The sequence below is a fragment of the Hyaena hyaena genome, unplaced genomic scaffold, assembly GCF_003009895.1.
Source record: "Hyaena hyaena isolate Hyena2069 unplaced genomic scaffold, ASM300989v1 scaffold_830, whole genome shotgun sequence".
Taxonomy (NCBI): Eukaryota; Metazoa; Chordata; class Mammalia; order Carnivora; family Hyaenidae; genus Hyaena; species Hyaena hyaena.
In genome coordinates, this window is record NW_024081455.1 from 724,150 (window position 1) to 736,810 (window position 12,661).

General features: G+C 48.7%; 1 protein-coding gene and 1 long non-coding RNA gene across 2 annotated transcripts; both read right to left on the reverse strand.

Moving 5' to 3' along the window:
• Positions 1-894: 894 nt before the first annotated feature.
• LOC120221905 (patr class I histocompatibility antigen, B-2 alpha chain-like) lies at positions 895-11,502 on the reverse strand. The gene is made up of 5 exons (XM_039219562.1): positions 11,460-11,502; positions 7,935-8,096; positions 7,403-7,672; positions 1,053-1,064; positions 895-899 (listed from the first exon to the last, which is right to left on the reverse strand). Exons 1-5 carry the CDS (start codon positions 11,500-11,502, stop codon positions 895-897), a joined length of 492 nt encoding a protein of 163 aa, XP_039075493.1.
• Positions 4,689-7,106, reverse strand: LOC120221879. Its single transcript, XR_005525917.1, has 6 exons — positions 6,945-7,106; positions 6,019-6,272; positions 5,796-5,898; positions 5,539-5,683; positions 5,368-5,400; positions 4,689-5,017 (listed from the first exon to the last, which is right to left on the reverse strand). It is a non-coding gene; the product is annotated as an uncharacterized LOC120221879 (long non-coding RNA).
• Positions 11,503-12,661: the final 1,159 nt, after the last annotated feature.

Below are 12,661 nucleotides of genomic sequence, written 5' to 3' on the forward strand. Positions count from 1 at the left end.
AGTACTAACAGTATGGACAAGGGCAGGCGGTTTGGCTACTGAGGCCAAGGGCAGGGGGGAAAGATAATGGAGAGGTCTTTTGCAAAGATCCTGAGGTGCTACTTGACTGAAGTGTGTGGGCTCACTACTCCTACACTTGGAGGTTACAAATGAGCTACTGCTGGAGGTTACAAATGAGCTACTGCTGCCCTCAGGTTCTGGGGGGGAACCTACCATCTCCATGGTCACCCCTTGGGGAAGTAAGAGTCCTCTGTTGGCCTCACCCAAGGGAGGGTGAGGAGAGGGACCCCAGCATCCACATCTGGTCCTGACAGATAACTGGGGTGTGTGTGAGATTTCAGACACATTTTCTGTGGGTAGCTTGCCTAGAATGACCCCAATTCCATTCATGTCCTTTTTAATGAAAGACCCTGGGGCTTGAGTAAGGTCAGAGAAAGGGCCAGTGAGAGAGAAGAAGGGAAAGTCAGTGACCACAGAGGAATAGAATGTCCCTTTGGGTCTCATAATTGAATATGGGACCAAGTATACAAGGGAGACTCTTTGCCCTTCTGCCGGAGTCCTGCTCCAGCCAGTTCAGGGGTCCCTTCCCTTCTGTCCCCAACTCTCCCTTCTTAGATCTGTGATCCCCACCCTGACCTTGTGAGCTAATGCCCACTCTGATGTTGCCCCACCTGGATTAGGATCAAATGCTCTCCTTCTCTGGAGCTTTCAACACTACTCTGAGATTCAGCCTAGACAGTAGGTTACGTTCTGACTACTGGTTAGGGAGAGAATTTCGAACTCATGATCCCACTGGGAACAACTGAGGAAGTCTGATGGAACATAGTTTATCTTATTGAAATTTTCAACATGTAGACACAGAGAAGAGACCCAGCCCACATCTAGGAGAGGACTTCAGCCTGGAGGGGTGAGGTCAGGGGACCCAGAGCTCCAGATTCACTTTTGCTCTGAAAACATTAGCCAAAACTGAGGAGACAAGCAAGAAATCTGTCTGAGCTTTTGGCTGCTTTGAGGAGCTGAGCAGAGAAAGAGGTGAAAGCCTGGTGTCCAACAGGAGTGAGACCCTAATAGACTAACCCTAATGGTGAGTGGTGATTCTAAAATGCTGCTTCCTCAAACCAGAAGAGACTCTTTAAAAAAAAATTTTTTTTTAAGTTTATTCATTTATTTTGAGAGAGACAGAGACAGTGTGAGTCAGGGAGGGGCAGAGAGAGCGGAAAAGAGAGAGAATCCCAAGCAGGCTCCCCACTAGCAGCACGGAGCCTGACGAGGTGCTTGATCATGAAACCTTGAGAACATGACCTGAGCTGAAACCAAGAGTCAGTTGCTTACCCAACTGAGTCACCCAGGTGCTCCAAAAGACTCTTAATGATGCAGAGAACAAACCGAGGGCTGCTGGAGGGGAGGTTGGTGGGGGATGGGATACATAGGTGATGGGTATTAAGGAGGGTACTTGTGATGAGCACTGGGTGTTATATATAAGTGGTGAATCACTAAAATCCACAATATTATACTATATGTTCACTAACTAGAATTTAAATAAAATTTGAAACAAACCATTTTTTTTTCTCAGTTGATTACTAACAGTTCAGACTTTGAGGAACACTACAGCCACACTAGAAAACCAGGGTGGTGTTTTGGTTTTTTGGTTGGTTGGTTTGTTATTTAGTCCTTTGGGACAGCCACATAAAAACTGAGAAATGTTAGAGACTCTCTCCCCAGAATATTTCCACGCACAGGGAAATACAAATATTAACATGACACATCAGTGCACACAGAGACCCCCTTACAGATCCGGGTGTTCTGTTGTTAAAGACAAAGAGTGATGACAATTTGAATAATCATTTCAACACCCCCCAATACCATTCCATATATTTGTCAGCATAAACTGGAGTAGACAAAAGTTGGATCTAATAGTATCAGAGGAATGAGAGGAGAGTGCTGAACCTGAGTGCCTGCATAGCACTAGATCAAGCTGCAGCTTCAGGTCTGTGCTCCAAGAATGGCGATTAGCTGTTCTTTCTCCATTCCTCACCCCCAGCACCCAAACTGCCATTTTATTATTAGAATTCCACATCAAGAGTCTTGTTAGGAGGTAGAAGCCACCTCCCTCCAGAGACAAGGAAAACCTATTTTCCTAATATTCTTCCAGTTAGACACAGCATGAGGCTCCACCAGGCAGGTGACCATGAGCTGGCCCTGACTCAGGAGGTGGTGTCAGCAAGGCTAACACTGTGCAGAAACATTTGCCCAGGAGCCGTGTGCGGCAGTTACTACATCCTGTTGCCAGGAGCAGCAGCAACGTCAGTCCTAGACTCAGGACTGAGTGTCCTGCCTCAGGGGAGTCCGTGGTATGGCCGACGATGTCTGTGCAGAGCAGTAGGGGTCCCTGTGTGGGCTTCAACCTGGGTAGGACTGTGTATTCCATTCCTGACACTGTAGCCCCAAGTCTGCTTGGTGGCCTTCCCCAACATAATCTCACATTTAGAGAAAAGAATTCCATCGTTTGCTCCAAAAATTTGTCAGGGGAGTAGTTGCAAAGAGCAAGCATTCCGAGGTGTAGATCATGCTGAACTGTGAACCTCTCCCTGGTCCTTCCATTCATCTGGACCCCAGGATACAACAATGACGTGTGTCTCACAACATCACATTTCATACTGACAACGTACATGCACCCCTCTCTTTACAAGGGAAAAGAAAATGCATTTAAATGTGATTTTAATGCCCCTCCCCACACTGCCTGCTCTGATCACTGACCTCAGTGGCTCCAGATCTCGCTGAGCACCAGCACTGCTTGAGGGGCTTCTCACAAAATGCACAGGTCTCTCCCCAGACCCAGGCTCAGAGTATTCGGCACAAGATCAAGGAATCACTTATTTAGCAAGCCCTACAAGTGAGGGCCATGTGGGAATCTTAATCTATATTCTTGCTACTGAAAGGGTGACGTGAAGACCACCAGCAGCACCTTGTCATAAACACAGAATCTCATACTCCATGCTTTGTGAGCCTTAACACGGTGTCTGGGGGAGTCCTGTGAACAGGGAATTTTGGGACTCCCTGGTCTATGTGCCTTGACAGGTGGAGCCAAGACTGTGCAGACAGCTCTGAGTGTGTGGTCTGATCAGATCTCTTGGAACTGGGGGTCCAAGGTTTGGCCCTTTTTCCTTTCTCTTCTATGGCCATCACCCCCTTGGTGACCTCATTTATGCCAAAGGTTCTAAACATCATTTACTTGGTGTCACTTCCAAAATCTATTTCTCTGGCCCAGACATTTCTCCTAAATTCCATACTCATCCACGCTCGTCTGATTGCCAAGCTGATTCCCTCACGTTTCTAATAGACATCTCAGCTCATCATCTCTTCACTGAATGTCTGTGATGCCCTTTCCCAAATATGCTCCTCCCAGAATCTTCCCCATCTCTGCTGACAGCAACTCCATCTTTCCACTTGTATACTCCAGAATTTGGGGGTCCTCCCTGGCTCCTCTTACTCATACCCAAGATCTAATCCATTAGATTGTGCTGCAAAGTCGATTTACAGATTGTATCCAGAATCCCATCACTTCACACTCTTTCCACTGCTCACACCTCAGTGAAAGGAGCAGACATTCCCAGACTGGAACACAGAACTGGCTTTCTACTGCTGTCCCCAGTGCCTCACCTGCCCCTTGCCTCCCGTTCTGTTCTCAACACAGCAGACAAAGTGATCCTTTCAAAGCAGAAGCTGTCCCATGTCCCTCTTTTTAATTTTTTTGATTATTTTTTTACTTTAGAAAGAGAGAGCATGCATGAGCAGGGGAGAGGGGCACAGGGGGGAGAGAGAGAGAGAGAGAGAGACAGAATCTCAAGCAGGCACCACACTCAGCACAGGGCCCAATGTGGGGCTCAATCCCATGGCCCTGGGATGACGACTTGAGCCGAAATCAAGAGTTGGGTACTCAACTGACTGAGCCACCCAGGTGCCCCACCATGTCTCTCTTTTGCTCAAACTGTGTTGTAATTTCCCTCACACTTAGAGCAAATGTCAAAACCCTTTTGATATCTTCCAAGATTATAGAGTCTGGTCATACCTGTATCTCATCTCAGTTACTCTCTGCTCCAGCCGTACCGGTCTTCTTTTTCCTCTCAGAACACGCAGACACACCTGCCCTTCTGCATTCACACTGGACTTTCCACTGCCTGGAAGGACCTTGCCCCAGGCAATCTCATGGATAATTCATGGGTCCATCAAATCTTTTCTCAAAGCTCACCTTTTCAGGGAGGTCCACCGCGAGCATCTAAAGTAAAACAGCCATCTCTTGGCAGAAGACATGAATGGATATTTTCCCAATGAATACAGATGTCCAAGAGACACAGAAAAAGATGCTCAACATCACTCATCATTAGGGAAATACAGATGAAAACCACAATGAGGCACCCTTCACTTCACACCTGTCAGAATGGCTAAAATAAAAAAAAAAAAAAACACAAGAAATAACAAGTGTTTGCAAGGATGTGGAGAAAAAAGAACTCTTGTGTGGTGTTGGTGGTGTTGTGTGGTGCACTGGTGCAGCCACTATGGAAAACAGTATGGAAATTCCTCAAAAAGTTAAAAATAAAATTATCATCTAATCTAGTAATTCTATTACTGGGCATTTACCCAAAGAAAATGAAAACACTAATTTGAAAACTATATTTATTGCAGGCATTATTTACAATAGCAAGGGTATGGAAGCAGGCCAAGTATCCTTCAACAGATAAATGGATAAAGAAGCCATAGTATATATACACAGGAGGGAGATGGACCAGTCTCATCTCTGCTGGCACAGAAAGGCAAGTTGGGGAAGAGAACACAGGGCAGTGTGGGGAAGGGTCGTGGTGGGTAGGATGGACCTGTCTCCCTGCTTCGTCTCATTATGCTAATAGGAACACAGACATTCAGATGCCCTTTGCAGAAAAAGAAGTCAGGGACACTGATGTCACAGGTGGGAAAGTAAACAAATCTTGTGTCACTCAGTCCCCTACAAGGCTGGCTCAAACTGTGAAAGAAAACAATCATGAACAAATTTAGATGACTCACTGTAAGTGATGACAGTCTCACCCCACCCACTGCATGCTCAAAATGTCCTGCTCCAAGAATCCCCATAACCCAGTTGTGTTCCGTCTGCCCAACCCCTCCCCAAGTGAGGTCCTCCAGAGTCTTACTTTAGGAGCTGTGAGAGACACATCAGAGCCCTCCATACCATTACTGCCTGGGTTAATACAAAAAGGATGTGGTCAGAGCCCCCAGGAGACGAGACTAAAACAGAAGCTATGGAGTGGGTGAGCTCCCCATGGGGTCCTGTCTACACTATCCCAGGGTCTCAGGGATCATTCCCTCCATACTTACTTGCAGACTGAGTGTAGCCCCCTCCTTTTCCACCTGTGGCAAGAAAACATCATGTTTGAGCCCATGGAGGAGGCAGGGCTATGAGTCCTAGACCTAGTTCTGAACTCCAGGGAAACTTCCAGAACTGTGACTGCAGATTGAGGGCAGGATCAGGAAACACGAAGAAAGTACCTGTGTGAGGATTGGACAAACCACCCTCCTATAGTCTGTCCTCAGCAGGGGCTTTCGTCTCTGTCCTGTGACTTCTGCAAATCGGGTCCCCATCACCAGATTCATCAAGGTGAAAAATTTATCCTTCATTTTCACATGTGTTTTACTAAAAAGCAATTGTTAGCAATCAATTCCACACTGGACTAGCACACGTGGGTGGGTGGTACTTCACATTAAGTGGGGTAAGAAAACTCAGAGCACAACCTCTCCCTCCCTACCTGCTTCTTACTCCAGATTACAGCTCCAGCCAGTACAGTGACCACAGGGGAACCAGACCAGCAATGATGTCCATGATGGGGATGGTGGACTGAGGAGGAGGCTCTGGGAAGGGAAGGGAAGGTGAGGGCCCTGTACCCCAGGCATAAGCCCCCAACTTGCTGAAGTTCTTCAGAAGAGAGATTTCCCTGAGAAAAGGTTCTGTACCCAGGTTTCCCCTCTCACCTCTCTCAGGGTGATGGACTCCTGCAGCCCCTCGTGCCACACAAGCACATGTATCTCTGCTCCTGTCCAGGGGGCACCACCACAGCTGCCCACTTCTGGAAGGTGCCGTCCCCTGCAGACCTGTATCCAGAAGCTCTGAGTCCTGGGTCAGGTCCTCCACATCACACTGCCAGGGTAGAAGCCCAGGGCCCAGCACCTCAGGGTGACATCACTGTCAGAGATGGGGTGGTGGGTTACATGTGACTTTGGAGGGTCTGAGAAGAAGGGTCAGAAAATTAAAAAAAAAAAAGACATCTGTCTTGGGCCACTGCAGCAGCACTCATATGACCAACCATCCTGAGAATGGACAGTTCAACTGGGGTGGGAGCAAGAAGCAAAAAATCCAGACATCGGACTGGGCGTAGACATGTGGAATGATCTCTTCTTGTCTGGAAAGTTCTTTAATCAGGACAAGAAAGCCTAAGGTAAGAGCCAGATCTCTGAAGGGAGAGAAGGTAAGTCTGGTCCTGACCTGAGTGGAGGCCCAGGGACACAGAAGAGCTGAAGTCAGAACTCAAACGCATTGGTTCTGGGGCAGAGAACAAAACTAAGAAAGTCCCCATGGTTCCTAAAGCCGCTGCCACAGTGACTGATCAGTTATTTCAGAGATGGCTTCCCCTCCATCCCTGAGAGACAGTATTCCTTAAGTGTCCCGGGAGAAACATGGGCACTCTGGACAGGTTGCTCTTTGGTACCCAGTCTGAACACCAGGGTTGTTTCCTTTCTCTCTCCACCTCTGGGGATGGGGGTGGGGGTGCGTTCTGGCATCAGTCCCATTTATCTCTCCTAAGAGGGAGACACTGCCCCCAGGCTCAGGGAAGACTGGGGAAATTCCTCATCCCTTCGTCCCTGCGAGCTGCAGCATCTGATCTCCGTTCTGCAGGTACCTGCGTTGCCGCTCCATCCACTCTCCGTCCGGGTAGTTCCTGGGTGCTCCGCCGCACCGGCCACCTCCCACTTCCGGCGGGTGATCTGCGCCGCCGTGTCCGCCGCGGTCCAGGAGCGCAGGTCCTCGTTCAAGGCGATGTAATCCGCGCCGTTCTTTGAGCATTGACTGTACGTGCAGAGGACCCGCCTGTCCGGCTCCACTTCCCATCCGGAAAGCCCCTGGCCCCGCCCCCGCGGCCAGCCACTCCCACGTAACCCCGCCCCCGAGAGAAGTTCCTGGGCCGTCCTCGCTCTGAGCCTGTTCAGTTTAAATCGGAAACAAAACCCGAGCAATCCCTGTGGGCTCTTTCCGAATCTAGTGGCTTGTCGGTGGACCTTGGGGTGACGTTCGGACCCGGAAATCAGGGCGGACGTTGGGATGGGGGTCGTGACCTGGAACCGGGCCCGCGTCGCTCACCGGACTCGCTCTGGTTGTAGTAGCCGCAAGTGTTCTGCAGGCTCACTCGGAAAGCCCGTGCGTTGCTCCCGGCGATCCGCGTCTCCCGGTCCCAATACTCCGGCCCCTCCAGCTCCATCCACGGCGCCCGCGGCTCCATCCTCGGACTCGGAGCGTCGGTGTCGAGCCGCGCGAACTGCGTGTAGTCCACGTAGCCCACGGCGATGAAGCGGGGCTCCCCGAGGCCGGGCCGGGACACCGCGGTGTAGAAATACCTCAGGGAGTGGGAGCCTGCGGGCGCGGAGGGGTGAGACACCGCCCGACCCTCCTCCCGGCGCGGGGGGCGCGGGTCCCAGGTGGAGGCGGCCGGGAAGGAGTGGGAGGGGGACCCTGTGGGGGAGAGCAGGCGGAGTCGGGGACTGACGCGGAAGGACAGGCCCGGGCGGGGCCGGGGGGAGTGGGGGTCTGGTGCCGGGGGCGGCGGACAGGCACCTTCCCCGGGGGTCTCGCGTCCCTGTCGGGCGGTCCCCTCACCTCCCGACCCCGTACTCACCCGCCCAGTCTCGGTAAGGGTTAGCCCCTCTTCCCTCCCCCGCGAACAGGAGAAAGGGTTGTGGGGTCCATGCCGCAGACCCTCGGGGGCTTGGGAGAAGCTGAGTGGAGACTGTTCCTGAGAACTTCGTATCCGGCAAGAGCGGTGACGCTAACTGGTTCTCTGAAACCGGACACGCAGTGGGAGTGTGAACTGGGCTCGCGTGCTGAGGAACCGGGCAGGAGGGCGTGACCCAGGCTGTGAGAGCAAGTAAAACCAGGAGAAGAGGCCTCCCCAACACTGGGCTTCCCTGTGCCAGACACCGCCCTCGGAAGAGAACCCGGAGAGCCAGGCCTCCCGGGGGTTCTGAGACTTTGCCCTGACCCCTCTCCTCGGGCACGGTGGTCAGGTGACTTTGTCATCCTGTCTTCCTGAGTCCTGGCCCAGGGGCTGTCTGAGGAAACCAGGGAGAGACCCACAGGCTGGGCTCAGCCCCCTTTTCCTCCACAGTCCTTTCTGGAATATTCTCTGAATAGGACTCTCTTACCCCTTACCTCTCTTCCTCTGGATTGTTCTAGAAGAAAATTCACCTTCATGGAATCTGATATAAGAGAGTGAGCTCACCCAGGGGACAGAAATGGAGTGACAGGGGTTTTCTTTTTACACCTGGAGAAGCTGTACCTGATTCCACTTTCCTTCTTGTTGATTAACTCTAGTGGTAGCACAATGTTGGTAACCCCTGAGCATCAGGAATCTAATCTGTAAAAGTGATTTTGATCCCTTCCGAGAGAAAAGTGACCATACAGCACAGCAGTCAGACTCACAAAGCACTTAGATTTTCCAAACAATGTATCAGTGACTCTCTGGTTTTAACATTATCTTCATTCGATACCCCTGAGATCATCTGTGTGAGTCCTGGACATATCCTTAGTCCATAGATGCACCATTGTTACTGTATATTTCTGCTGGAAGAGTGCACAAGCTTTAATCACCTCCAAGTTATAAGTGTTCGGTGCAGCCAAATGCCCTTCAACAGCGTCCATGCATTTCCTGTGTTTGAATTAATACCTAAGTTATGTGCATATTACTGGGGCACTTGGTACTGTTTTCTTTACCCTGATTATCATAAGGATGCAATGGCTTTTCAGGCAGCCCCAGGGTATAGTAAACACTAGATGCAAAGAATGTCTTGCTGCGCCCTGTAGATGGAGATTCATTAAAAATCTGTGTAACAACATATTTATTTATTTATTTATTTATTTACAAATAGTTTATTGTCAAATTAGTTTCCACATAACACTCAGTGCTCATCCCCAAAGTACCCTCCTCCATGCCCATCCCCCCTCCCCCCCACATCCATCAGTCCTCAGTTTTTGTCAGCATTCAAGAGTCTCTCATGGTTTGCCTCTCTCCCTTTCCCCCACCATTTCCCCCCTTGTTCCTCCGTCAAGTTCCTCCTAATCCTCCTCTACGTGCAAACATATGATATTTGTCCTTCTCTCCCTGACTTATTTCGCTCAGCATAACACCCTCAAGGTCCATCCATGTTGCTACACGTAGCCAGATTTCATTCTTTCTCATTGCCATGTAGTATTCCATGGTATAGATAAACCACAATTCTTGATCCATTCGTCCGTTGATGGACACTTAGGCTCTTTCCATGTTTTAGCTATTGTGGAGAGTGCTGCTATGAACATTGGGGTACATGTGCTCCCATGCCTCAGCACTCCTGTATCCCTTGGGTAAATTCCTAGCAGTGCTATTGCTGGGTCATAGGGGAGTTCTATTGTTAGTTTCCTGAGGAACCTCCACACTGTTTTCCAGAGGGGCTGTACCAGTTGTGTAACAACATATTTAAATCTGAGAATTCCACTGCTTAGAATTCTTCCCCTCTGCTTCTTTTCCTCACCCTGCATCTGCAGCCCTTCTCTCTGTCTCCCATCCCTCAGGCCCTCTCCTCCCCTTAGTCTCCACCACCCTCTCCCTCCTGGATTGGGGCACTGGTGCCACCCCATGACTTGCCACCTGGGGGTCTTCTCCCCACAGGGGTTAGTGATTCTGCTAATGTGAGTCAGGTCGTGTCATGTCTTCACTGAAAATGCTCCAATGGTGCTGTCTCATTCTTGGGAAGCCTCTAGAATGTAAGGCTCATGAGCACAGGGGCTTTGGGCTATTTTGATGAAAGCTGTCTCCCCAGCATAGAAAGCCATTCCTGGTGCATAATAGGCACTAAATTAATTGTTGTTGAATGAATGAATGAAATATGACTATTAGAATAATAGTCATAAAAATCATAAAATGAAAAATACATAAACCAAAGTAAGGAAAGATTTTATTTCACGCCACTAGTGTACCTGAGGGCTAATAAATTCATTCCAGGGGCAAGACCGCTATGTACACTGAGGCTGTGCAGTGGTTTTCTATTGCTGAAGCACAAATTCCCACAACCATAGTGACCTACCACAGCACCCGTCCATCTGTCCTAGTTCTGGGGGTCAGCAGTCTGGTATGACACTGAGGGTTCTTTCCTGGGTGTCACAGGCAGTGTTTGCACCTCAACACAAAGTCGCCTCCAAGCTTGCACAGAGCTGTTGGCAGAATTCCATTTCCTGGAGCTGGAAGACTGCAGTCCCCACTTCCTTGCACAATGTCAGTGGGATGTTGCTCTCAGTTCCTGTGGCCACCAGCACTGTTTGGGGCTGGTGGCCTATTCTGCTGTCAAGACCTGTCTTGGGGTTCCTGGGTGGCTCAGTCAGTTAAGCATCCAACTTCAGCTCAGGTCATGTGATTTTGCTCAGGTTCATGAATTCAAGCTCTGCATCGGGCTCTGTGCAGACGGCTCGGAGCCTGGAACCTGCTTTGGATTCTGTGTCTCCCTCTGTCTCTTCCCCTCCCTGCTCATGCTCTGTACTCTTTCTCTCAAAAGTTAAAAAAAAAAAAAAAACTTTTTAAAATTAAATAAAAACTTAAAAAAGGCCTCCCTCACCCTGAGTCTTGCTCCCTCTGCCAGACCTTCACTCAGGAAGAACCCCATCCTATTAAGGGCTCACCTGATGAGGTCAGGATTACTCACGACAACCCTCCTGTTTTAATTCAGCAGATATGATCCTTACTGCACATGCAAAGTCCCTTCACACTAGCACCTGGATTAGTGTTTGATCCAACAACTGGGAGAATATGAACAGCGTGAGGTTGGTTAGGGCAGCCATCTTGCAATCTGCCCGGGACAGACTGCTTCTTCCATTTTGTCTAATGGGTCAGAGTAGAGACCAAAGTTAAAATAAATAGATTGCCTAAATTTTAATAATATGCATTCTGTCCCCTTAGATATAGATATTCTTCTTAAAACCAATTGAGGATGTTGAGCATCTCATAGTTAATGTAGAGCCAATGGAAAGTAAAGTGGGAAAGTTCATCCTGCTCTTTGGACCCTGTAGCAGTTATGTGCAGCTGCATCACAAGTTACCCGAGACTCAGCAGCTCAGAACAACACGTGTTCAGTGTCTTCCACAGTTCCCCAGGGTCAGGAATCCAGGAGAGGGTCACCTGGATGCTGCTGGCTCAGGGCCTCTCTCAAGGTCGCAGTCATGTTGTCAGCCAGGACTGCACTATCTGATGGCCTGAGGGGGACTGGGAGTTCACAGGAAATAAGGGTCCCTCAAGTGGCTGTTGGAAGAAGCCTCCTTTTCTTCCCTGATGGTCCTGAGAGGCCTGGACTCCTTGGGGACTTTTCCATAAGGTGGCTAATGACTAAGTAGCTTCTTCTCCCAGAGCAAGTAATCAGAGAAAGAAAGACAGAGGGAAAGAGAGAAACCCAACTGGAAGCTGCCATGTGTTTTATGTCCTGGACCCAGGGTCACACACCATTACATCATCCTTTTCTGTCAGTTAGTAGTGAATCCTTCAGGGGCATTGTGTGGCTCAGTCCATTAAGCATCAGACTTCGGCTCAGGTCATGATCTCGTGGTTCATGAGTTTGAGCCCTGCATCAGGATCTGTGCTGACAGGTCAGTGCCTGGATCCTGCCTCAGATTCTGTGTCTCTCTCTTTCTGTTCCTTCCCCGCTCATGCTCTGTCTCTCTCTCTCTTTCAAAAGTAAAAAAAAAAAAAAAAAAATAAGTGAATCATTCAGGGTGGCCCACACTCAAGAGAGAGACATTTATTTATTTTTTTTCCTTATTTTATTTTATTTTATTTTTTTTTTACAAATAGTTTATTGTCAAATTAGTTTCCACATAACACTCAGTGCTCATCCCCAAAGTGCCCTCCTCCATGCCCATCCCCCCCACCCCCCCACATCCATCAGTCCTCAGTTTTTGTCAGCATTCAAGAGTCAAGAGAGAGACATTTAAATCCACCTCTGGAAGGGAGGATGTCAAAGGGTTTAGGTACACGTTAAAACCAAAGTTAATATGAAATACTGTTTTTGGACTTTGTAAGTCAAATGCTTCTTTCACCCATTATTTTTCTTGAATTGTTCAAATTTCTCTTTAGAAAGTAATCATGAGAAGTTTATATAAATTGAACATCTATAATTTAACATATCACACTATGGTTTTCAATGAGACTTAGGCATCAACAAATTCTAAAAATCACTGTTACTGTGTACTAAAAATTTTTTAGGCTGTTCCTTTTGTTGTCATTTCTATTCCTATTTACTATTTCATCAGTGGTTATTACTTTGTATGATTTCCAGCTTAATTTAAATTGAACAACAATGTATTTCTTCATTCTGTTAATGTATTGAA